Source organism: Mandrillus leucophaeus, unplaced genomic scaffold, assembly GCF_000951045.1.
Source record: "Mandrillus leucophaeus isolate KB7577 unplaced genomic scaffold, Mleu.le_1.0 Scaffold530, whole genome shotgun sequence".
In the NCBI taxonomy this organism is placed as follows: Eukaryota; Metazoa; Chordata; class Mammalia; order Primates; family Cercopithecidae; genus Mandrillus; species Mandrillus leucophaeus.
Genome location: NW_012105698.1, coordinates 276,740 through 300,575, shown reverse-complemented (window position 1 = coordinate 300,575; position 23,836 = coordinate 276,740). Strand labels below are relative to the sequence as shown.

Sequence of the window (23,836 nt, the reverse complement as noted above, 5' to 3'; positions counted from 1 at the left end):
TTCACCATGTTGGTCAGGTTGGTCTCAAACTTCTGACCTCATGATCCGCCCACCTCGGCCTCCCAAAGTGCTGGGATTACAGGCATGAGCCACCGCATCTGGTGAAAAATTCTTAATAATTTTTTTTTCTTTTTTGAGATGGAGTCTCACTCTGTCACCTAAGCTGAAGTCAAGTGGCACGATCTCGGCTCACTGCAACCTCTGCCTCCCAGGTTCAAGCGATTCTCCTGCCTCAGTCTCCTGAGTAGCTGGCATTATAGGCATGTGCCACCACACCTGGCTAATTTTTTGTATTTTTTAGTAGAGATGGGGTTTCACCATGTTGGCCAGGCTGGTCTTGAACTCTTGACCTCGGGTGATCCACCTGCCTTGGTGTCCCAGAGTGCTGGGATTCCCAGACTTGAGCCACCACACTTGGCCGATTCTTAATAATTTTTAAACAAGGGTCCCTACATTTTCATTTTGCTCTGGGCCCTGCAAATTATGTAGCCTGTCTTGGTGCCTGGCAGATAGCATACTGTGTGGGTGTTACATTTTGTGTACAACTGGTGCACACGCCAGCAAAAATTCATTGTGCTGCACACTTAGGATCAGTGTACTGCATGAATTGTTGCTATGTGTTATGTTCTATCTCAGTACAAAACTACAAATAAAATTTCACAGGTAAGACCAGAGCATGAAGTTAGGCCATGGCATGAGGTCTCACTCACAGCCAATGAGCATGACGCAGATGGAGAAGACCTTCTCGGAGTTGGTGTTGGGTGAGACATTGCCGAAGCCCACGCTGGTAAGGCTGCTGAAGGTGAAGTAGAGGGCTGTGACATACTTGTCCTGCACCGAGGGGCCCGAGGCTGGGTCGCTGCCGTTGTAGCGCTTGCCAAGCTGCACACCCAGGCTGTCCAGCCAGCCGATCTTGTGTTCCAGGTAGGGCCGCTCCACATTGCCGATGGCGTACCAGATGCAGGCCAGCCAGTGCGCAATGAGCGCAAAGGTGCACATGAGCAAGAAGAGCACAGCCGCCCCGTACTCAGAGTAGCGGTCCAACTTCCGTGCCACGCGCACCAGCCGCAGCAGCCGCGCTGTCTTCAATAGCCCGATCAGGGTTGTGGTCTGGAGGGGTAGGGAAATGGTAACAGGGCTGGGGTCAGCCCTTGGATGGGTGCACTGAGGCCTGCTTTTGTTCACTCATGCATACAACCACATAGTCATTCAACAAACCTTTATGGAGAACCTGCTCCGGGCCACGCACTTGGCAGTGTGGCACGGTATGGGACATTAAGGATCTCAGCCTAAACCTCAAAATAGTGTTCTGGTTGCTAGGACAGAAGTCCAGTGGGAGCACAGAGGAAGAGGAGGTCAAGTCTGCAGAGGCAGGTCAGGGGAAGCTTCATGGATGAGGTGACGCATGAGGTGAGCCTAGAGAGAGGAGGCTAGGGCTCCAGGCAGATGGGAGGGAGAGGGAAAGGGCACTCCTGGCTCAAGGAGCAGCATGAGCAATGGCACTGAGGTGTGAAGTGCGTGGCCCACATGGGAAACCGAGCGTGGCCCTACAGCCTGGTGCGCATATGGAACATGGAGGAGCAACGAGAGCCGTGCCCGGGAAGGGTAGGGCGGGCAGGGGCCCTGTGGGCTTCAGGGTCCATCACCAGCTTGGCTTCTATTCTGTAGGCCTTGGGGAGCCACTGAAAATTCTGAGGACCCTGTACATCCCAGAAGGTGGAACACAGGGTCAAGTAAGCGATCTGAAACTTGCTGTGGCAGTTGTGTGGAGGGGCGGGAGGCTGGCAAGTTTGGTGATGGGACACGGATGAGTACGAAGGCCACTCAGTGTCCAGGTGGGGGCAGCGGGGTAGGAGGGTGGATTTGCTGTGTCTTACGGGGGCTTGGAGGAGAGGAGCCCTGCTGGACACCCCCTGCTGGACAGGCTGGGGTGAGGAGGGGGTACTGGAACACAGAAGGCAGAGTCGATTTCAGTGAAAAGCTGATCCTGAGGAGAGTGGGCAAGAGGAGACCGTGGGACTGGAAGCTATGAGAAAGGCATGTAGATGCCTTCATGTCACCTATGGGCAGCCGGGTGGGCATAGTGGAGGGCTAGGGGGTGAGGTGGGACCCAGGGTGCGCTGGGGAGTGGCCTGGGGATCCCTTTCTCCCTCCAGGGTGAGTGCAGTTTGGAAGTGAGCATGAGGGGCCGGGACCACATGAGTGCCCATCCTGGAATGGGCAGCCTGCTCCTCTTACCAGGGCCTACTCGGAGAGGGGGCAGAGGGGCAGAGGCCTGGGGGTGTAGCCTCGGCAGGTCCTTTTCCAGGGCTGGGAGGTGACATGTTAGGGGCCTCCTCTCCACCTCCACGTGCTTCAGCAAAAGTGCCCAGTGCCAGGTATTCTCCGCACCTAGTGCTGTGCAGCAGGGAGGGCTTGAGGCCAGCGTGCAGAGGACAGCCACAGCTGCTGGCCTGGAGAGGGTCTGCTCACCTCATCAGAGCCGGTGCGGAAGATCAGGAGGTCAAAAGGGATGGCGGCCACCATGTCGATGAGGAACCAGCCCTTGAAGTAGTGGACGGCAATGCGGCGGGGGTGGCTGACCACCTCATCATTGGTGTTGACGTAGGTGGTGCGGAAGTTGATGACGATGTCCACGACGAACATGATGTCCACGATGAGATCCACCACAGTGAGGGGACTGCAGGTATATCCACAGGCCCCACGCCGCGATTCGTCCTGGTCGCTGAGCAGGAAGGCAGCTGAATAGGGTGTGAAGACAGCCGTGTAGATGACCAGCAGCAGGATGAGCCAGTCCCACACGGCCTTGAAGGGGCTGTAATGCAGGATGGTCCAGCGGTGGATGCGCGGCGCCTGCAGCTTGTACTCGGGCAGCACATCCGCGCCCAGGGACAGGACCTAGGGGTGGGGCCGAGGGTGGTCAGGTCAGGGGCAGCCACAGCTGGTGAGACCAGCCTACAGGGCTGAGGCCTGGGGAAGGTGTAGTGGGAGAGGGTGGATGACCATGGCTCTGGTGGGCAGAGGGGATGAGGGAGAGACAGGGTGGGGGATGTCTGAGAAGGCAGGTTCCTAAGGGGACAGATGCCTCAGGAGGAAGTGCAGAGAAAGGAGTTGGGATGCAAGAGGAGGGGTATGGCTCTGCCCCATAGCGACCCCAGGTTTGATGCTCACAAGCTGCCTTGGAAACATCCTGGAGTGGGTGGAGCCAGGGCAGGGAGGGCCAGGCCCATGGTCATCTGTGGGCCCATTCCACGCAAGAGCCCACTGAAGGGGTAACTGGTGGGCTGATCCTCTCTGGTGGGCTTGGGAGGCCCCCTGTGGTCAGGGTTCCTGATGGGAACAGGTCACCCCTAGAAGAGCGTCTTCCTTTCTGAGGGCCCTGGGGAGGCTGGACCAGTGAGTGCCCTCTCTGGGACCAACTCAGAGCCTCTCATGGAAATAGTCCATGGGGTAGGGGTGCAGCCAACCTGGACCCTCAACAGGTCCTGGGCAAAGGAAAACTGACTCCTCCCCACACATGTCCAAGAGTTTGGAACATCACCTTCTGCAGAGACCTCACTTCTCCCTTCTCCCCTCCCGCACCCACCTCCAAGACTGTGATCAACCCAGGAGCTCTAGGCCCAGCTGCCCAACACGAGAGGCAGCCAGGGCATTAGGAAGAGCGTGGGTACTGAAGCCAGGCCTCCCCGGTTGAATCCCAGGTGTGACACGTGCTATAGGTGAGCCTTACGCAAGTTTTGTAACCTCTGTGAGCCTCAGTTCCCTCGTCTGCAAAATGAAATCACAAAGGACAACAAAAGCCACGGGTAGTGAGGAAATGAGATGCATCTCTTCTCATGTAGTTAGTGAGATGCATCTATTCTCACGGAGATGGCACGCGCTGCTCTACACAGCAATTCCCCGTCCACCCTCCTGCTCCCTCATCCTCATCAGACACTGCTCCAGACAAGGATGGAGCTGGAAGGGTGTTCCATGGACCTCCTCTCCCACCAGATGGTTCGGGTTTAGGAAAATTTGCAATGTAAGGTTTGACCTTGCAAACAAAATCAATTAGGAGGTGGGATCACAATAAGGCTGATCCATTTGGTTTCAACCAGAGGGTCCCTATCTGACATCCAAATCCTTGAGCGCAGCTACCATGTCCCCACCCTGCAGTGAACTGCTCAGCCTTGAGGCCTCACTTCGTACTTCCCCAGGAAGCCCCCTCTGAATCCACATAGACTTGGGCTCTTTTTTTATTTTCTCCCTGTCCCTGTATCTACCCAGCTGCATGGTGGTGCTCCACTGAGTCATGGGCTCACTGAGTTTGGCTCCCTTGCCGGCCCTCTCCTCCCTGTGTGCCCAGCTCTTGGTCCACATGAGCTCTCAACTGCAGGTCCCTGAATGAGCACCGGAAACTGGGGCTCCCTAATCAGGAGCAGCTGCCGTCACACCCTGGGTATCAGAGGCCGCTAGGACCCTGTTAGGGTGAAACAAGGCCCTTCCCTAGGCCTGCCTGGGTGGGGAGTGGGAGGGAGACAGAAGGAATGGTGGGGGGTGGTTTAAAGTAGGCTGAGAGGAGAGTTCCTCAGCTCCTCAGGGCCCCCAGACAGGGGGACCCCCAAAATCTCCCACTGCCTCCAAAGCCAGCTTGAGGGCCCTTTGTGGCAAAGCCCACCCTGCCCAAGTCCCCCAGAGGTGCAAGGCCCTCAGGACACCCAGGCTCTGGTGTGAGGCCACAGCCGTCGAAGCTCTTCAAGTTCTGGTTGAGGCCGATGTGACTTCCCTGATCTGGGTCCTCGCCTGCCCTTTCCCCTGAGATCTGTCAGGCACCTCCCTGGACCTAAGACCCACTTGGAGTGGGGGAGTGATGCCAAGAGGGGCCAAGCTGAGGAACAAACAGGGGCAGGCAGATTGGGCAGGTGCCGGGACTATGGGCCCAGCCAGGCCTGGCTGTCTTCACCAACTACTTTCCAGTCTAACAGCCCCCACCATGGCAGCCACCAACAGTGGCATCAACCTAAGATGCCCTGGGGTAAGCAGCTGGGGGGCTTCCCAGGGTCAGGCCTTTGGGCCACTCTGCCTGACCTCATAGGGCACAGTCCTACAGCCTGGCATCCTGCCCTCCTTGGGATCCTTGAGCTCAGTGAGGTGCTGAGTGGTCTTCCCCACACCTAGTTCCAGCAGCAACTGTGCTTCAGGTGAAAACAGGCAGGAGGGAAAAGAGCTGCCTCCAGCCCCAACACAGGGACAGCTGGGAAAGGAAAGCTGGGAGCAGGCCACTCTGGGCTCTGCATTGCTCAACCTTGGCCTGGACCCCTGGCTACAGCTTATAGCTTTGTCTGTCTCCTGGGGCCAGAACTACTCAATGTCAGATGGGTCCCCAGAGACCATTTAGTCAATGTCTCTCCTGCACATGAAAGCCCTGAGGTCTAGAAAGGGGGCTGGTAGTTTCCCCGGCCAAGATCACACAGGGAGTCAGTGCCAGGACTGTGGTCACTGGAGCCTCCAGCAGGGCTCCTTGCATTTCCCTCTGGAATGGTTAGGCCTATTTCCAGCCTCATGAAAAAGGACAGCAGGGTGAGTTGGAGCAGAGGACCCACGGAAGCCTGCCTTGGGGTGGCCAAGGAGGAGTTGCAGGGGTGCTTCAGGGCCTGGCCCCCAGGAAGCTGATTAAAGATAGCTGGAGGTGCCAGCCCTGCCCTGCCCCACCCTGCCTGTGTTCACATTGGAAGGAAGTAGGGAGGGTGGCTTTTGTCTCAAAGGCAAGGGGGTGGCACAAGGCTGGGACGCCCCCATGCCAGCTCTCCTCTCAGTTTGGCCCTGGCATGTCTCCTCTCTGCCTTTCCTTCCCTGTGACAGGCTGAGCCTTGGGCAGGACCCCGTGGTAGCCTGCATGTCCACTCGCTGCCCTGGCTTCTCCAGGCCTAGGCGTCAGCATCGTTCACAGGCCCTGCTGACCCCAGCCTCCTCTGGCTCCAGGAGCTGGGCACAACAGCTGTGACCTCAGGCAGACCTGTAGGTCTTTAAGTCTCAAACAGGACAGGACACCTGGGGCTCGAACCCGATATTAGAGGCTGGACAGGCAGGATCTCTTTACCGGCCAAGGCCCCAGAAGGGCCTGGGCCCAGAGCCTGGGAGAGGACCCTGGAGGCCTGGCACAGCTCCGCACACCCTGCTTTGCAGGCCCGCACCTGGGTGACCTTCTCAGTAACGTTCTGTGTCCGCTCCACCACCTTATGGGGCGCGATGATCTCAATCTCCGTGGTGGAGCTGGAGCGATGCTTCTCCAAGTTGAACTCCACGAAGTTGAGCGTGAACTGCGGGATCTGGCTGATGGTCCTGTACTTGCCCCTGCCTGTGCCTGGCCCTGGTCCGCCCGGCCTGCCGTGAGAGCCCTCTGAAACCAGGGCCAGAAGTCAGAGCAGCCAGGACCAGGGGACCCTCATGCGTCCCTCCCACCGCCACCTTCACCCTGCCTCACCGGAGCCCAGGAAGCTCTGGGACAATAGGCGCTGGGACAAGCTGCGGCTGCTGCGCTTGGCCAGGAGCTGGGCCAGGTCCTCGAAGTTGAGGATGAACATGATGACAGCCCCGTCCTCATTCTTCACGGGCACCACGTCCACCAGGCAGCGGAAGCTGGAGGCTGCAAACACCATTGGGGGGATGGGGAGTGGGCCCTGAAGGAGTCCCCTCCTGCAGTGATCTGGCTAGGGAAGGGGCTGAGTAAAGGTCAAGTGAAGGGCAGCCACTGGGGTGAAGAGGCCTGGACAGTGACCAGAGCTACTGGGCAGAGGGTGGGTGAGGCTGCGCAGCTGGTGCTCCACCCACAGGGCAGAGGTGGGGAGAGCAGCTAAGCTGCTCATTAGGAGATAAGGTAGCATCAGATCAGGCCCAAGTCCACGCTCGGCCATCAGCTCAGAGCTTAACCTCAAGGTCTGCTTCTGCTGTAATTAAAGCTGAGCAGATGGGGGTGGATTAAGTGGGGAGGTGAGGCTGGGCATTCTACCCCATGGAGTTGGGTTGGCCCTGGGCTCTCTTCCCATATTCCCATCCTGCAAAGATGCCCTGCTCCTGTGATGCGGGGAGGAATTCGTTGTTGAAAGTACACTAAGTGCTGGGCATGGGGCCAGCTGGAATATTTGGCCTCAGAAGGTCCTTGAGGGGCAGGCATGGACCCCCATTCTGCAGAAGAGAGCCTGGGGTTCTCAGAAACTGACTTTCAAGGACTGGGAGGGAGCATGGAGAGAGGATCCCTGGTTTTGCAGGACGCAATAGCTTGGAAAAGGGAAGGAACTTGTTTGGGAGGAGGGTGCTGGGGCCAGAACCAGGCTGCTGCTCTGGGCCTAGGAGGAATGTGAGGTCTCAAGGCAGGGCTGGGCCCAGGGAGTAGGCAGAGCAGCGGCCTGGGCACCAGAGAGGGAGGAGGATGTCCATGTGGGGACAAGGCGGGCCCCTCCAGCCACCTTTCCCATCATCTTGGGCAACCCACACCCAACAGCTGGCTGCCCTGTGCCTCTCAGGCCATAGACTCTGCCCCTCCAGGGTCTCGCTGCAGCCCCCTTCGGTGGGTGGAACAATACCAGTTAAAATGTCCCACACCTGGTCAGGCGCGGTGGCTCATGCCTGTAATCCCAGCACTTTGGGAGGCTGAGGCAGGCGAATCACTTGAGGCCAGGAATTCAAGAACAGCCTGACCAACATGGTGAAACCCCATCTGTACTAAAAATAGAAAAATTAGCCGGGCATGGTAGTGTGGGCCTGTAGTCCCAGCTACTCAGGAGGCTGAGGCAGGGGAATCGTTTGAACCCAGGAGGCAGAGGTTGCAGTGAGCCAAGATCATGCCACTGCACTCCAGCCTGGGTGACAGAGGGAGACTCTGTCTTAAATAAATAAACAAACAAAATACCCCATACCCAAGAGCCCCAAGCCGGGCACCCCATGAGCACCCTCTCCATGGGAGTCCTATGTCCCTCAACTCAAACTGTTGGCAGGTGTCAGGCCCAAAGGGCAGGATCCTCATGGGGCAGGGGCCTCAGGTGACCATGCAAATGAGAAGGCAGAGCTGCACTCCCTGAGGGCAGGTTAGGCTCTGCTTCACCTGTCCCAGGTGTTGTTTGTTGACTGAGTGGATGGAAGCCGATGTGTGGGGGATGCAGGCCGGACGCTGGTGGGAGTATCGCTGCTGTGGAACTCACTGGAATGACTCTCCACCAGACTCCTTGTTTCGTCCTCAGCCCCTCCTCACAGCCATCAGAGCTGGGGTACAGCTGAGCCACCCCTATCCTCCCTCTCGCTTTCCTCCCCAGGGAGTAGGAATCTCCCGTATTGGATTTCTGGACTCCCAGGCACCAGGTAGCCATCTACCATCTGCTGCCTGGGCCCAGGGGAGACATCCACACCGGGGAGAGGTGCCTACCTGCTTCACCCACTCCTGGGTGCACAGTGCTACAGGCCCAGACTCCCAGGCCCAAGCCCATCATTCTAGTCAGCCTGGGGCTTGGCGACACTTGGACGCTGAAACCTGGATAGGGAGCCTCCTTGGCCAGTGGCCTGGTACACTGCTCCTAAGACCAGATTATATTGTCAATCTTTCTGGCACTGCAGAGATCTGGACTGGCAGGGGTCGGGGAGAGGGCAGAGCTGGGCAGAGGGGCAGAGGGCCTCCAGGATCTCTTAGCTGCTGGGGGCTGCCAATGCAGTCTTGGAGTGGCTGCACCCAGCAATTGATGTTACTGGAAAATTGATGCAATTGGAAAATTGTGGCTGGGAATGGACCAAAGACCAGCCCTTTATAGCAGTGAGGGCTGGGGCTGGGGTGGGGTGTCGGTGCATGGTACCCCATGCCCCGCCCCCATACCTGCGGCCTGTGGGGTAGGCAGACAGGAGGCTAGGAGGATTTGGAAGAGTGCAGAGCATTCTTCGAATGCCCCAGGCTGCCCCAGGCTGTCCTTGCTTACCTGTGGCTCAGAGCCCCTACACAATAAAAGCCCACATCTAGGTGACCAAAAGTGGGTAAGTATAACATCTCAGGTTATGCCCAGGAGTGGCAGTGTTCCCATGCCCTCGCTGGGGCCCTGGGGGAGGAACCACAGTCTCTGCCCGCTGTTTCCTTTCAGGAGCTCCTCCCAGCACCCACCTCTCTGACCAAGGGCAGCAGGTTTGTCTGCCCCCTGGGAATTCCCATTCTTTCTTATCCGCTAGGTTCTTACTTTTCTTAGCAAAGGCACCCCACTTCTCTCCCCTGGGACACCCCACTTCTCTGTGTTCTTCTCTCCCTCTTGAATGGGCTCCTTCCTTCAGTTTCCCAGCACTCATAGCCTCCTTGTTGTCTTCACCTCTCTCTCCTGATGCACACCCGATCCAGCACTGTGGTGAGCCCCCAGGGAGAGGCTGGTGCTACAAAAAGCTGCCACTGAGAGAGTGGCCACTGCATGCCACCTCCTGGCTTGGTCCTCCTGGCATTCATGGGTGTGCATATGGTAAACATGGGGGGAGGGTGGGGGCAGACAGCAGCCCCTTGTCCCGTCCTCCTCATCAAGAACTGAGGACTGGAGAAGTCCCAGGACTCCTCTGACCTGGCTTGGGGACTCTGGTTTGGGATCCTCAGAGAAGAGGACCCGGGAAAGGTAGGCTGGGGTGGGCTCTCAGGCAGGTGCCAGTGCAGGGCAGGCATGGGTGGCAGTGGGGGGATCTGAGTGCTCTCCTTTCTTCCCTCCAAACTCTCACCAGTTCTAGTCCTGCCACATCCCCATTCCTCCTTATCTGTTAGGTTCCCACCACTCCTAGCAAAGGCAAATAGAGGAAGAGCCAGTTTCCCAGGGGTCTCTGAGCTGTCTCCTGTGGTATTTTTGCCAAGTGCCCTAGCCTCTTTGAGCCCAACTGTCTGTAGCTGCACAACGTGGAGCTATGTGAACACAAACCCTCCACTTTGACTTTGAGAATTTTCAGTGGATTACTCCTTTAGAGGAAAAGAGGATTATGTATAAATCAGCTAGAGATCTGCTCAGGACCCCTTCCCACCTCCCTGGAGTTGGGGGTTGGGGGGGAAGGGAGGTACTGACCCGAGGAGGAAGGAAATCACCATTAGGATGCCCCTCAGCAGGACTGTAAGATGTACGTGAATATAGTAAAAAAAAGGATCATGTGCCAGCCTGGGCAACATAGTGAGACCTCCATCCCTACAAAAAATTTAAAAAATAGCCAGGTGTGATGGTGCACACCTGTAGTCTCAGCTACTCAGCTACTCGGGAGACTGAGATGGGAGGCTGCAGTGAGCTATGTTCTTGCCAGCCTGGGTAACAGAGCAAGACCCTGTTTTAAAAAAATAAATAAATAAATAAAAAGGATTATATGCGGTCTGTGGTCAGAGTGGACCTTAAGGTGAACATCAGTTATCTGAGCACAACATCCTTCCCTTGGTGTAATGCAGGCTGGGAAGCTCACTTTTCTGGGCTTCAGGACAATTTCAGGAAGGTTCAGGTAATCAAAGCCTTGGGCAATAAGATAGGGAAGGGCCGAAGGTGGGATGGGAGTAGATTGGGACTTATGGGGCACAAGGTATGTGGGTAATTTCCCATTTTCACTGAGGGTCTGCCCCCAAGACAAGGTTCCTAGGTTCCCTTCTGAGACCTGAGGACTCCCACAGGATTCTGATCTGAGTCCTGATCTCAGGGGGCCAAGGCCAGGCTTTGACTTCTGCCCTCTGTCCAGACATCTGCAGGGTGCTGAGGGGACCCCAAGAGCCATCACCTGACATCCCTTGGAGTCTGGGATCAGGTATAGCTCTAGTGTCAAGGACAGGAAAAGTAAGGACCTGCTGTACCTCACCCCCCATTTCCTGCTGTCCCATCCTGTTCCCCAGGACCCTTCTCACTCCCCTGACTGCCACCTCCTCTCTGCAATGATGTGAGGAGGTGAGGTCACAGCTTTTAAAAATATTCCGACTTTAACCCTGTGAGTGCTGCCACACTAAGCTAGATTCTTCCCAGTCCCCCCCGGCTGCCCCTGCCTGCTGTACTTCCCACTGCCACTTACTCAAGTGGCAGCAGCAGGAACAACCAGGACCTACCCGAGAAGCGGTAACTCTGAGAAGCCTGCAAACACACACACCCACACACACACACACAGGTATGCACTTGTAAGCACACACACACACAGAGGCATGCACTTGTAAGCACACACACACACACAGGCACACACATGCAAGCACACACATGCTCATGTTCCACACACTCCAGGCTCCTGAAACCTGGGCTCTCAGCACTCCTCAGTCCCGATCCAGAGACATCCATTCTTTATCTGCACTCAGGTGGCCTCATGCCTGCCTTCCCTGGGGACTTCTCTCTCCTGAGCACTTCCTTCCCCAGAAATCCTGCCTCTAAACACAAAGACACCTGGGGTCCTTTCTTTCCTCTTGGGGTTACTCAAAAGAAATCTCTGAGGGAGGAATCCAGAGACTTGGGTTCCAGTCCCAGGTTGGACTCTAGCAGTGGGATCTTGGGCAAATCCCTTCCACATCTATGAAATGAAGGGATTTACCTAAGCCAGTGGTTCCTAAAGTAGGCAGGACATCAGAACCACCAGGGAGATATTTCCGAATATACCCGCTTGGCCTCATCTCATACCTTCTGAGTCAGCCTCTCTCTAGAGAAAGCATGTTTTGGGAAACATGCTCTGGGTAATTCTGATGCAGAACCAGGTCGGGGGCCATTGATTCAAGAGATTTCCAAGGACATTCAGTCTCTTTTCCTCATTCCCACCCATCCTGCCAGGTCCAGTGAGGACCCTGCGGTCCTGGGGAGTGGGGGAGGATTTCCAAGGGCTGCTGAGCTCTGTCTTCAGTCCCTGACCTATGCTTCTGTTCTGCTTGCAGTATGCTCCAGCTGGCAGTAACAACCCAAACGCCATCTGAATGAGCCTCCTGGTCAGGGAAAACTCCAGACCCTGTCTCCCCAAAGAGCTAAGACTGGATGAGGCAGGCCCACCCCACTTTCCCAGCCAAAAGCCGCCATGCCTTGCCTGGCCACAGAGGCCTTGAGGTGGTGACTCCTCTAATCCCTGGAGCAGACGGAGAGGAGGGAAGGTTAATTTCCATCCCAGCTGCCTGACAGCTGGGGCTGACAGTGACAGAGTGGAGAGCCAGGAAACCAGGGACACAAGGGAGGGATGGCAGAGTGGGAGGCCCTGCCCCAGGCCAGGACCAGTGGGTGGCCCAGCCTGATCCCTAGCTCCTGCAAAGGACCTCAGAAGGCATTATATCCAATGCCTGTGGAGGAACCAAGGCCCCTACAAGAAACAGGGTTTGTGCAGGCCCTTTGGATCCTGGGTCAGTGCCTTCTCCAAGGCCACCCTGGCTGGACAAGACAGAGGGCCAAGCCTGCCCTGCAAAGCCTCTGGCCTGAGTGTGCCTCACCATCCTTGCGGTAGTAGAGGATGTCCACCTTGCACTCCTCAGCCCCCAGCAGGGCCTGCGCTAGGCGAGACACAGCGCTGCTTGGTGTGTTGGGGCCTGTGAGGAAGTCGCAGGTGCAGGGTTGCTGCATCACCTCCACTCGGGAGTAGCCAAAGAGTTCACAGAAGCCATCGTTGCAGTAAATGATGGCGCAGTTCTCCATCTGAGCATTGGCGATCAGGAACTTCCGACCTGGGGTGGGAGGTGGGAGGCAAAAAGTCCATGGGAGCCAGGATCCGGAGGCAGGGAGGGAAAGATCATAAGGACTCTTGGGGGCAGTAAGGGGAATTTAGGCAGAGGAGCAGGGCAGTGACCAGAACGAGGGAGGGAGTCAGGCCTGGGGATTGTGGGAAGACTAGGGCAGTGAGGGTCATGAGGTGGAAGGAAGGCCCAAGGCCTCCTGGAAACAGGAAAAGTGTCAGAAAGGGAGGCAGGCATGTGACCAGATGGGGGTCTGGCCTGGGAAAGCTCCTGGGAAGACCAGCGCCAGGATATGAAAAGGAAGGAAAGGAAGGACTCAGGAAAGCCTCTGGAGGACGCGGGTGCGGGGGCGGGCAGTGGCTGGAAGGGGAGGTTCGGACTTGGGGCACCAAGGAAACAGCTGGGGGTGGGGAGGGAAGGGCTGCACCCTGCTCCTTGTGTTCCAGAAAAGAGGACAGCATTTAAGGCGAGCGGGTCCCTCTGGAGGAGAAGGTGTTAGGGACATCAAAGGAAGGATTTTGCATTCAGTACCCGGCACTCACCACCTTGCCCGGTTAGAAGTTAGTAAAGGGGTCCGGCCCCGCTTTCACGGAACCAGGACTCCAGATCGTCCCCCCGCCCCAACATACACACACTCACTTTGGCCCTCGAACTTGCGGATGATGGTGTCCAGGTAAGTGTTCTGGGGAGCGACGTGGCCCCTGCGGACCGGCATCTTTCGGCGGCGGCCCCTGCTGGGAGCCACAGGCGTCCCCGGCTCCCGGCGTCTCTGTCTGTCCTAGGGCTCAGCAGCGTCCGGCTCCGGTGGGCGCCGCCCCCGGGCTCCACGCCCCGCCCGCCAGCCTGCGTCTGCCCTCCCCTGCCCTTCCCTCCCCATTCCTACCCCACCTCTCCTTTCCTTTCCTTTCCTGCGCTCTCCTGCCCTCCGCTCGCCTCCCTGGCCCGCGCCCTCCTCGCCTCCTCTCCTCTGAGACGGCCCGGGAGCTGTCCTCGCCTTGGTGCTGAAAGAAGCCGCGCGCCGGCGGCGGAGAGGGGGCCGCTGGGCGGGGCAGTTTCTCTGGGACCCGACGGGGCTGGGGCGGGGCCTTGCATCCTACGGGACAGGGCAGGGCAGGGCTGGGGTCCCGGCCCTGGAATAGGGCAGGTGTTCTCTGGGGAGCTGCTTCTGTTCGTGTCCCAAGGGCCAATAGCCTCAGCACCTCTTGGATCCCCTCCCAGTACCAAAGGGAGTTTCCCTTCCCAGTGCAGGAAATCTCCCAGGCAGGAGGGGGGCTACAGAAAGGGTTGTTAGGGGCCTCAGGTGGTCTTTGGCTGAAGGCTTTCTTCCGGGTCTGTCCACTGGGTCCGACCCTGGCAATGATACCATTAGGCCTCTGGCCTGCTCTTACAGCAAGTGACCTCCAGCTCAGCTGAGACCTAGGTCCCATGCAGAGCTCCTGTTGCCAAGCCCAGCCAGGGCCTGGTCCTGGGAGGAGGGGATAGGAGTACACATGAAGCTGTGCAAGAAATATGCAATAAAGGCCAGGTGCAGTGGCTCATGCCTGTAATCCCAGCACCTTGGGAGGTAGAGATGGGAGGATTACCTGAGGTCAGGAGTTTGAGACCAGCCTGGTCAACATGGCGAAGCCTGTCTACTGAAAATACAAAAATTATCTGAATGTGGTCGTGCCATCCTGTAATCCCAGCTACTCGGGAGGCTGAGGTGGGAGAATCACTTGTACCTGGGAGGTGGAGGTTGCAGTGAGCCGAGATTGTACCACTGCACTCCAGCCTGGTAGACAGAGCAAGACTCCATCTAAAAAAAAAAAGAAAGAAAAAGAAAAAAAAAGAAAAGAAAAAGAAAGAAAGAGAAAAGGAAGTATGCAATAAGGTGCCTTCTTCAGAGGCCTGAGAGCTCTTAGCATACAGGTACATCTTGGAAGGAGAACAGATTTAAAACCACCTATTAGCAAGTGATCACTGATAAAAGTGTCTGAGTACTGAGTACTGATTGAAAATGAACACACTAGAAAAAGCAGATGGGGGTGGGATGAGGTTTATTGAAAGAGGCTTCCTGGAGAGGAAGGGGAGAAGGGGACCACTGTTCACTGAGCACCTGGGTGGGCTTGTAGTGCTGCAGAGGGTTTGGTGAGCAATTTTGAGCCTCATCTTGGAGGACAAGCATTCAAATGGGGCATGCACCTTAGGCAAAGGCCAAAGGTGATGTCAGTGCAGAGGGGCTGGGGTGAGGGGAACAAGGGGGCATGGGAGAGGTGAGTTTGGAGGAAAGAGGTAATTAATAAAGACCCTCAGATGCCATTTTGAACATCTGGATTTAATTGATGAACAACCAAGTTCTTAAGCAATTAGACATGAGAGAAATATTCTGGTGACACAAACTCTACAATGGTGGGTGGGGGAGGGAGGATAGACAATGAGGCTCAGCGAGGTTTTTGCTGGAGTCCGGGTGACAGGCTTGGAGTCCTGGGATGTATGTGCCTTTGTCATGCAGAGCCACAGTGCCTAGTGGTGGCCTCTTTGGCCACTGTGGCTGGCGGATGAGAAGGGGGCAGAGATGTCCTGGCTGCCCCTCTGTTGGAGAGGGACTTGGGCAGTGGGACATTCATTCATTCATTCATTCACTTACTCATTCCATCAATTTCCAAGTCCCTTTGTTCACCATGGCCTGTGCTGACTAGAGTTGTCACTAGTCAGCACACTCCTGATGTGCATTCAGCTCTTATAGAGCTGATAGTAATAGGGACAAATAAGGACATTATGGCACAGAAAAGTAAGAGCAGGGACAGAGTCATCAAATGAGGATGCTGTAGAGCCTGGGGCTGGAGCAAGTGCTTGGGCTCAGCCAGATCTCAGGAAGACCTTTCGAAACCTGGACAGAGGTAGGGTCCATGGAGATCTCAGCCTAGTATCTCTGTCCCCTGAACACCTGACTTCAGGGCTCAGATTCTTAATTCAGAGAGACCTGGTCTCCTCTTTTGGCCACCCTCCCACCAGCTCAGTTGCAGCCAGGATACCCCTTCTCTGTAGTTACTGGCTGTAATGCTCTTTCCCCTCAAGTCTTCCCTATTCTCTGACACACACTGACTTCCAGCCTCCCCCAGGAGTCCATGGAACCTTCATCCAGACACTTTGAATCCCCAATATTGGATGTAGCATCCTCGTGGCAGGCAGACCCAAGCTGAGGATAATGAACTAGGAAAGGCAGGGGCAGAGGCCTTCCCATTCTTTCCCCAGTCTTGTTTCTAGAACACTAATTTCCCAAATATTCTCCTACAGTTCTCTCCTTCCTGTCCTCCCCATCCCCCATTGAGCCTGAAAAGGTGCTGTTTGTCCTATGCTCGCTCCCCAGGGCAATGGGCCAGGCAGCAGGTGTGTGTGTGTGTTGAACAAGGCCATCTCCAGAGCAGAGTGGCTGAGATGAGCTTTGTTTAAATATTAAAGAAGTCAATCATTAATCAAGCCTGGCTCAGTGCCCAGCAACCCACTGTCTCCATTTGGAAGGGCTTAGGCTGGGGCAGGGAGAGCCATGGGGCAGTTTGTGAGGCTACTTGCATCTCGACTGGTCAACAAAGAGCTTTTGGGGGCTGGATTATGTAGCCCAATGCAGGGCTGGCCCACGGATTAGCAGAAAGATGTGCTGGTTGGTATAAAAGCACAGTGCTCATAACCTGGGCACTGGTGATTCGTAAAGGAATGTCCTGTTCTACTTGAGTACATTTTATGTACTGTGGACTGAAGCAGAGTCCTTTTTCTAACCACAGCAGAAGTGGACTAAAGCAGAGTCCTTTTTCTAACCAGAGCAAAGATTCCTTGGGCACTGCAGCCCCACAACTGGGCTACTGAAGAAAACAAGGCTGTGTGCAGAACCAATTCTGGGCATGACTTGGGGTGGGGGCTGGTTTGCAGGGACACAGCCATTGAGTCAATAAAACTTTAGGTCCTGAGCCACCAGGGGAAGGAGGTTGGCCTGAAACCCAGGACACACATAGAATCAAATAGAGCCAGTTTTTTGTGCACACGGCCTCACATACATGAGTTTGCAAATACACAATTACAATGTCACGTGTACCCAGATCTGCCACAGCTGAACCCAACTATAATTGGGCACTATGCATGCAGGCTGTCCCTTCCTCTTCCCCCCAACTCTCTGGCTCAGCCTCCCTCCTCCTGCCCCCCAGCCTCACCAGTCTCACTGGTGTCTAGTCCCAGCTCCACCATTCAGCTCTTACCCACGGAGGCTTCCTGCTTTACTGTGTGAAAATCCAGATGGCCAGGCTGATTGAGCACAGCATCAGGACAAGGCAGAGGCCCAGCAGCATCCACTGTCTTTTAACAGTCTGGCAGGTTCCATGGCTCTGCCCAGGAAGTAGGCATTGGGCAGTGGGCTGAATATCTCAGTGTCTTGGGTCAGTGACTGTTTTTCCAGGGAGTGCAGCCTGCAGGCCAGCCCCAGCACCACCAGAGACATGACAAAGCCCAGGGCCAGCAGCACCCAGTACCCAAATTTAGCTTGGTTGGGGTCCAGCTTCAGATTCAGGAATGTCACTTTGTCTGTGTCTTTTTCTGTGAAAGACATGGGAGTATCATAGGGCAGGTGGAACTGGAGAGGGACCCCTGGGATCTCCTGTGATTGTCAAAGGAGATCTGATTGGACTACATGCCCCTGCATGCGAGGGACCAGAGGCAAGATGCTGACCCTTTGCTCAGATGTCAGCCTGGCGGCCTAGCTGGACAGTGTGCAAGGAAGCAACTGAGCCAGGGGCTGGGGTGTGGGCGGTGGTCTTGGCTGAAGCTGCATCAGGCCTGGTACAGACAGGGTCCCACAGCAGCAGTGCTGTGCTGGTTCAAGCCAGGTCATGAATGAGCCAGGGGTTAAGGCTGGGTAGGGGTAGGTACTAGGATAGAGCAGGGTAAGGTGGAGCCTGGGGCTAGCCCAGAGCTGGAACCAGGGTCAGATTATCAAACCTTCAAAGGAACAGCTGAAGTCTGGCCAGCCTAGGATGTCCCCTTGCTGCATGTTGTCAGTCACCAGCCAGTTCAGTAGGGGTATGAAGTAGGTCATGAGGGCCTTTATACTCACCTCAGACTCCCCAGTCAGCATCTTTAGGACCTCAGGCCATGGCTTGTTTGAGCCCAGCTTTAGAGCATCCCTGGGGGAGTGGATGCAGCTGTGAGGCTGTGTGGGGGCATCAGCTGGTGCTGCTGAGGCTCCCAGTGCACCCAATCCTGGCCCCAGCGATTGGCCAGCCAGAACTTTCCCACAGAATTCGGCTTAGTGGATACAATCACAAGTTTGAAAGAAGACTAATCTGGGTTTGAATCTCAGCTCTGCTATTTAGTAGCTGTGGGGCTTTGGGCAAGTAACCTTTCTGAGCCTGGGTTTCCATATCCATAAAATGGAGATGATAATGGTATCTACCTCGAAGGGCCATTGTGGTGATTAAATAAGCCCGGTGCTGGGGAGCGTAGCATGCAGGCAATACTTGTTAACTACTGATGATGATGATGATTACTAGTACTACCGGTAATACTGTGATGATTATTATTCTCCTGGACTCAAATAGGCATAAAGTCCTGAGACACTGTTACCCGTGAGGTGCTCGATGTCAGTAGATAGTGGCAGCTCTTCACCCCTTTCTGGTTTCGGGAGGGTTTGGGAGGATTAGAAACATCATGAGCGTGGGAGGTGCTCTGCACACCACCTGTAGTGCTGCACAAATGTCAGCTGTGTTTCACGGCACACCCAGTCTTTAGGGCAGGTGGTTGAGCTTTACGCTAGGTCCCTTGGGCTCACAGTGGGAGTATGAGGTGTGCTGAAGCCAGGGCTTCAGGCTTCTCCACTCCAGAGCCCCCAGCAGAGGCAGTGGTGGGCAGATATTGATCCTTCCCAACCTGTTGTTCCTTGATCCGACCAGGAGAGAGTTGGGACCCAGAGGCCCAGCGGTCACAATTTGGGGTCTAGACTAACAGGGCCCAGGCTTAAACCTGACCTAGCAGTGCTACTTATGGACTGCATAACCTTAGGCAGACAACTTAACCTCTCTCGGGCTCAGTTTCCTCATCAGTAAAACGGGCTCCATGAATACCTGCCCTCATTGTGATGAGGACTAAGTCCCACAATCATGAAGGAGGGTTTGTAGCTTCCAAACGCTTATGCACATCAGCTAATAAACAACTGGGAAATAATGAAGGGGGGAAACCAAAGGTCAGTGGGGCCAGAAACCACTGGCGAAGAAAAACCACAACTAACTCTAGGTAAGAGGTTCTGATGCTGGCTCCTGGGTAAGAGGAAGAACCTAGTAGGTGAAAAGCTTCGACCGGGCGCGGTGGCTCAAGCCTGTAATCCCAGCACTTTGGGAGGCCGAGACGGGCGGATCACAAGGTCAGGAGATCGAGACCATCCTGGCTAACCCGGTGAAACCCCGTCTCTACTAAAAAATACAAAAAACTAGCCGGGCGAAGTGGCGGGCGCCTGTAGTCCCAGCTACTCGGGAGGCTGAGGCAGGAGAATGGCGTGAACCCGGGAGGCGGAGCTTGCAGTGAGCTGAGATCCGGCCACTGCACTCCAGCCTGGGTGACAGAGCAAGACCCCGTCTCAAAAAAAAAAAAAAAAAAAAAGAAAAGCTTCAACCATTGAGAATCTACCCATTTAAAAACAGTCCTTCAGGCTGGGCGGGACAAGATGTTTGACCAAAGGCCAGCCAACAGCCCTTATGGACAGGACATGAGACCAGAGAGCAGCAGAGGTGACGACTGGATGCTGCCTGGAGCTTTCAACTCCAAAGTAACAACAACACACCCCATGGACAAGGTCAGGCCCACCACGGCTGGTGGGGTGAGGCTGGGGGACTTTGAGAACTTTGACCAGGTGCAATTCAACCCTCCATTCCCAACAGAACCAGCCCAGAGCCTGATTCAGGGCCATTACGTTTAGGAGGATGAATCAAAAGTAGCAAAACCAAGTTTTAAGATCAATTAGGCAAAAGAGCAGTCAAGAATCTTTCTCTTTTACCCCGCAAGCACTCGCATCCCCTCTCCCCTTCACAAACCATATTCTGCTCTGCTGTTATTTCATCATCTGCAAAGGTCATGACATCCTCCTTACTCAGAAACCTCTCCTCTGCCCATAGCTCAGAAAATGCTATGTGAAGTCCTAAGCCTGGATTCAGGGTTTTCCCTGACCAGGGGTCTGGCCAGGGACACACAGGGACTGGTGAGCAATGACAAGAGATGACTCACTGGCCACATGCTTTGGTGCCAAGTCAGACCCTGAGAGCCCTGTGCACCTTGAGTGGGGTGAGGGTGGGAAGTGGTGAAAATGACTGAGGTCAAACGTCCCACCAATCCAGTGGGATGAAAGAGGTGAGTTGATGTAAAGAAAACAGATATCTAGCCAGATGTGGTGACTCACGCCTGTAATCCCAGCACTTTGGGAGGCTGAGGTGGGTGGATGCCTTGAGGCCAGACGTTCGAGACCAGCCTGGCCAGCATGATGGAACCCCGTCTCCACTAAAAATACAAAAAATAGCCAGGCGTGGTGGTGTGTGCCTGTAATCCCAGCTGCTCTGGAGGCTGAGGCACGAGAATCACTTGATCCCAGGAGGCAGAGGTTGTAGTGAGCCAAGATCGTACCACTGCACTCCAGCCTGGGCAACAGAGACTGTCTCAAAAAAGAAAAGAAAAGAAGAAAAGAAAAGAAAAAAGAAAAGAAAAGAAAAGAAAAGTAAGAAAAGAAAAAAAAGAAAAGAGATATCTGCTATTTTTTTCTCTTTCTTTTTCTTTTTTTTTTTTTAGACGAGGTCTCACTCTGTCGCTGAGGGTGAACTGCAGTGGTGTGATGTCAGCTCACTGCAGCCTTGACCTCCGAGGCTTAAGCGATCCTCCCACCTCAGCCTCCTGAGTAGTTGGGACTACAGGTACGTGCCACCATGCCTGGCTAAATTGTGTTCACTTTTTGTAGATACAGGGTCTAACCATGTTGCCTGCTCTGGTCTCAAACTCCTGGGCTTGATGGATCCTCCCATCTTGGCTTTCCAAAGTTTTGGGGTTATAGGTGTGAGCCACCATGCCTGCTTTCTGCTATTTCTTGCACACTTGCATTTGAGGACAAAACTCCCTCCTTGGTTCCCTGGCATGACCTCCTAACCCTCTTTCTATGTTCACCAAAGCCCCTTTCTATTGCCTGGTATTATGAAATTTATTTGTTTATTTATTTTTTTGAGATGGAGTTTCGCTTTTGTTGCCCAGGCTGGAGTGCAGTCGCATGATCTCAGCTCACTGCAACCTCTGCCTCCCGTGTTCAAGCAATTCTCCTGCCTCAGCCTCCCAAGTAGCTGGGATTATAGGCGACCACCACCACTCTCAGCTAATTTTTTGTATTCGTAGTACAGACGGGGTTTTGCCATGTTGGGCAGGCTGATCTCGAACTCCTAACCTCAGGTGATCCGCCAGCCTCAGCCTCCCAAAGTGCTGGAATTACAGGTGTGAGCCACCGTGCCCGGCCATGAAATTTATTTATCCTGTGGTTCATCCTCCCCTGCTGGATGCAGAGCAGCTGGTCAGTATGGAGACAAGTAAATGTTTACTGAAAGAATGAATGACAGGCAGCCAGAGATATGAATGCAAAGAGCAGAGAGGTGCCCTTATGTTCAACATGTTCAGAAAAGCTCAAGGCTGGGCAATCAGCTAGAATAAAGTCCAGAGACATGAAAGGATGGAAGACCAAATCTACTAGGGGGACAACAGTCATGCAAGGTGCAGCCCTCCCTAGAAGCAAAGCCCCGGGGATCAGTCCTGAAACTCCATCTGGCCTGGTGGTTAGAGATAAACTGCATGGTGGAATCAAAAATATGCTCATTAAATTTGCAAAGGATACTAAATTTGTGGCAGTGTTAATCCTCTAGGAGACAGGAATAAAGCTCAAGATGACCTTGACCAATTAGGGAAATGGACCTATTGAAATCTGTTGAAATTCAACAGGAAAATGATCAAGTCAATGGGTAAGCTCCACATCTCCAAGGTTGGGGTGCTGATCTTGGAACCAGTTAGACCTGGATCTAAGCTCACCAGGGACTGTATTCTTTGACTAATGGAGGCCAACAGGGTGAAAGATAATGTGTTCTGGAGTCAGTTATGGGTTCAAAGCATGACTTTGCTTCTTGCTAGATGAATGACACACAACGACACCACCTCTCTTGCCTTCAGTTTCATCATTTGTAAAAGGCAGATAATAATATCCACTTTGCAAAGTTAAGAGCTATTATTATAATATGAAACATTGTAAGAGTATTCATCAGAGAGCACCCCCTGTAGTAGTAAATGCTTCACATTTTCAGTTCAGTCCCCTACTCCTTCGGGGTTTGTTTTAGGACTAAAAACCACTGCCACGTAGGTAGGCATGGAAAGAATAAGCTAAACACCAAGTGGAGAGAAAAAGACTCAAGGGTCAAAGTGGACCACAGGCTGACCAGAAGCATGCCAAGAGACTACTGTGAAAGCATCCTGGATCAGCCTGGGAACTGGATTTGGGCACCTCCAAGAAGAGATGGGAGAAACAGACTGCACTCAAGGGTATGCCAAGTGCTGCTGAGAGGGTAGGTCAGCACCTTGTAAGGAAAGGATAAGGGAGATTCAGATGGAAGGCTGAAGCCTGAGGTAGAACCCCAATGCTGGCTTCCTGTCTGGGACAGTTTGGCTTACTGCCGTGTGTGTGTGTGTGTGTGTGTGTGTGTGTGTGCGCGCGCGCGCACGTGCATGTGTGTGTGTGTTAGTGGGAGGGGCTAAACAGTGTCTTTTCTTTCTTTCTTTCCTTTTTATTTTTTTGAGATGGAGTTTCACTCTTGTTGCCCAGGTTGGAGTGCAATGGTGCAGTCTCGGCTCACTGCAACATCCACCTCCCAGGTTCAAGTGATTCTCCTGCCTTAGCCTCTCAAATAGCTGGGATTACAGGCGCCTGCCACCATGCCCAGCTAATTTTTGTATTTTTGGTAGAGACGGGGTTTCATCATGTTGGTCAGGCTGGTTTTGAACTCCTGACCTCAGGTGATCCACCTGCCTCGACTTCCCAAAGTGCCGGGATTACAGGTGTGAGCCACTGTGCCTAGCCTAAGCAGTGTCTCTGAACACAGAAGGCTACACAAGAGGAAATGGGCTCTGATTAATGTAGGAAAGACTGCAGTCTGACATGAGGAAGAACTTCCGCTAGAATATAAGCTTAATAAAGCTCTGCTCAAGGTGTCTAGTGTAGTTGGGGGTGGAGAGGGAGCCTGGAGCAGGACTTCCTTAAAGGGAGATGGGGGAGCCAAGAACAAATGAAGGAAGAGGGCACTCACCCCAGGAGCTCCCCGGCAATCTTGGAGTTGTAGATGTCACACTGGTGCAGTGGACCCATGTGGCCTGAGGCTTTGCACAGTGTTTCATGGAACTGGAACTGGAGCACCAGACTGAGGAAGTATCTGGTTGAGAAACGTGAGGGCAGGCTAGGGAGTGGAGACCAGGAGTGGGAAACTCAGAGCCACTTGGGACCAGGCAGCTCTGACATTCCGTAGCCACAAGGGCCGCATGTCAGCAGTCACTGCCTAGGCAGAGGCTCCTTGGGCAGGGCCCAGCCTTGGGCTGACCCTAGAGTACTGGGGGGCTCTCCTTCTCTAGCTTTCTGAACCAGCAGTCACCCCAACCCTTGCCCCACTCTGATCTGCCCTCCTCCAAGGGACAACAGGGATGGTCTAGAATATTCCCATCAGCTCTGCCCTCTGCACAGGACCTGATGCAAAAGCTCAAAGGATTCTAGGTCAGAGACCTCAGAAGGCTGTGCAACCCAACAGGAAGAGATGGGCAGGGGTGCAGGGTGACATTTGGACCTAGGGCCTTCCTGCAAATCCTCGCTCCAGTTCCCACGCCCCTCAACTCCTAGGACTGGCACTGCCAACAGGGCCCAGCCCTTTACCATATGTAGGGCACACCAGCAGAAATGTGGAACTTGGCACCTGGATCAAAGTCTTCCTCTGAGTGAGGAACAGGGGGCCATAAGCCCTGGTATTTTAACCTGGCAGGGAAAAGCTTGGTGGTGGTGTCTGGCAGGTTCTTGGAGCCTCTCTCTTTTCCTTCCTTCCTTCCTTCCTTCTTTCCTTCCTTCCTTCCTTCCTTCCTTCCTTCCTTCCTTCCTTCCTTCCTTCCTTCCTTCCCTCGCTCCTTCCTCCCTCC

At 54.5% G+C, this 23,836-nt stretch overlaps 2 protein-coding genes across 6 annotated transcripts in view; both read right to left on the bottom strand.

Annotated features, from left to right (window-relative positions):
• KCNH6 (potassium channel, voltage gated eag related subfamily H, member 6) overlaps nucleotides 1–13,624 on the bottom strand; it is a 29,467-nt gene extending 15,843 nt beyond the window's left edge. For 3 of the 5 annotated variants that reach the window (XM_011997047.1, XM_011997046.1, XM_011997048.1), the window contains exons 1-6: nucleotides 13,274–13,624; nucleotides 12,395–12,625; nucleotides 6,464–6,625; nucleotides 6,174–6,379; nucleotides 2,473–2,898; nucleotides 711–1,110 (exon numbers count right to left, since the gene is read on the bottom strand). In XM_011997047.1, the coding sequence (XP_011852437.1) occupies nucleotides 711–1,110; nucleotides 2,473–2,898; nucleotides 6,174–6,379; nucleotides 6,464–6,625; nucleotides 12,395–12,625; nucleotides 13,274–13,349 (1,501 nt within the window). In that variant the 5' untranslated portion in view covers nucleotides 13,350–13,624. The remainder of the gene's footprint in view (nucleotides 1–710; nucleotides 1,111–2,472; nucleotides 2,899–6,173; nucleotides 6,380–6,463; nucleotides 6,626–12,394; nucleotides 12,626–13,273) is intronic. The other 2 variants (XM_011997049.1, XM_011997050.1) reach the window with 2 other exon arrangements.
• A 3,209-nt stretch (nucleotides 13,625–16,833) lies between these two features.
• LOC105551751 (angiotensin-converting enzyme-like) overlaps nucleotides 16,834–23,836 on the bottom strand; it is a 13,303-nt gene continuing 6,300 nt past the window's right edge. The window contains 5 exon segments of the mRNA XM_011997126.1: nucleotides 16,834–16,976; nucleotides 16,979–17,197; nucleotides 17,600–17,784; nucleotides 22,966–23,088; nucleotides 23,580–23,678. Coding sequence (XP_011852516.1) covers nucleotides 16,834–16,976; nucleotides 16,979–17,197; nucleotides 17,600–17,784; nucleotides 22,966–23,088; nucleotides 23,580–23,678 — 769 coding nt within the window.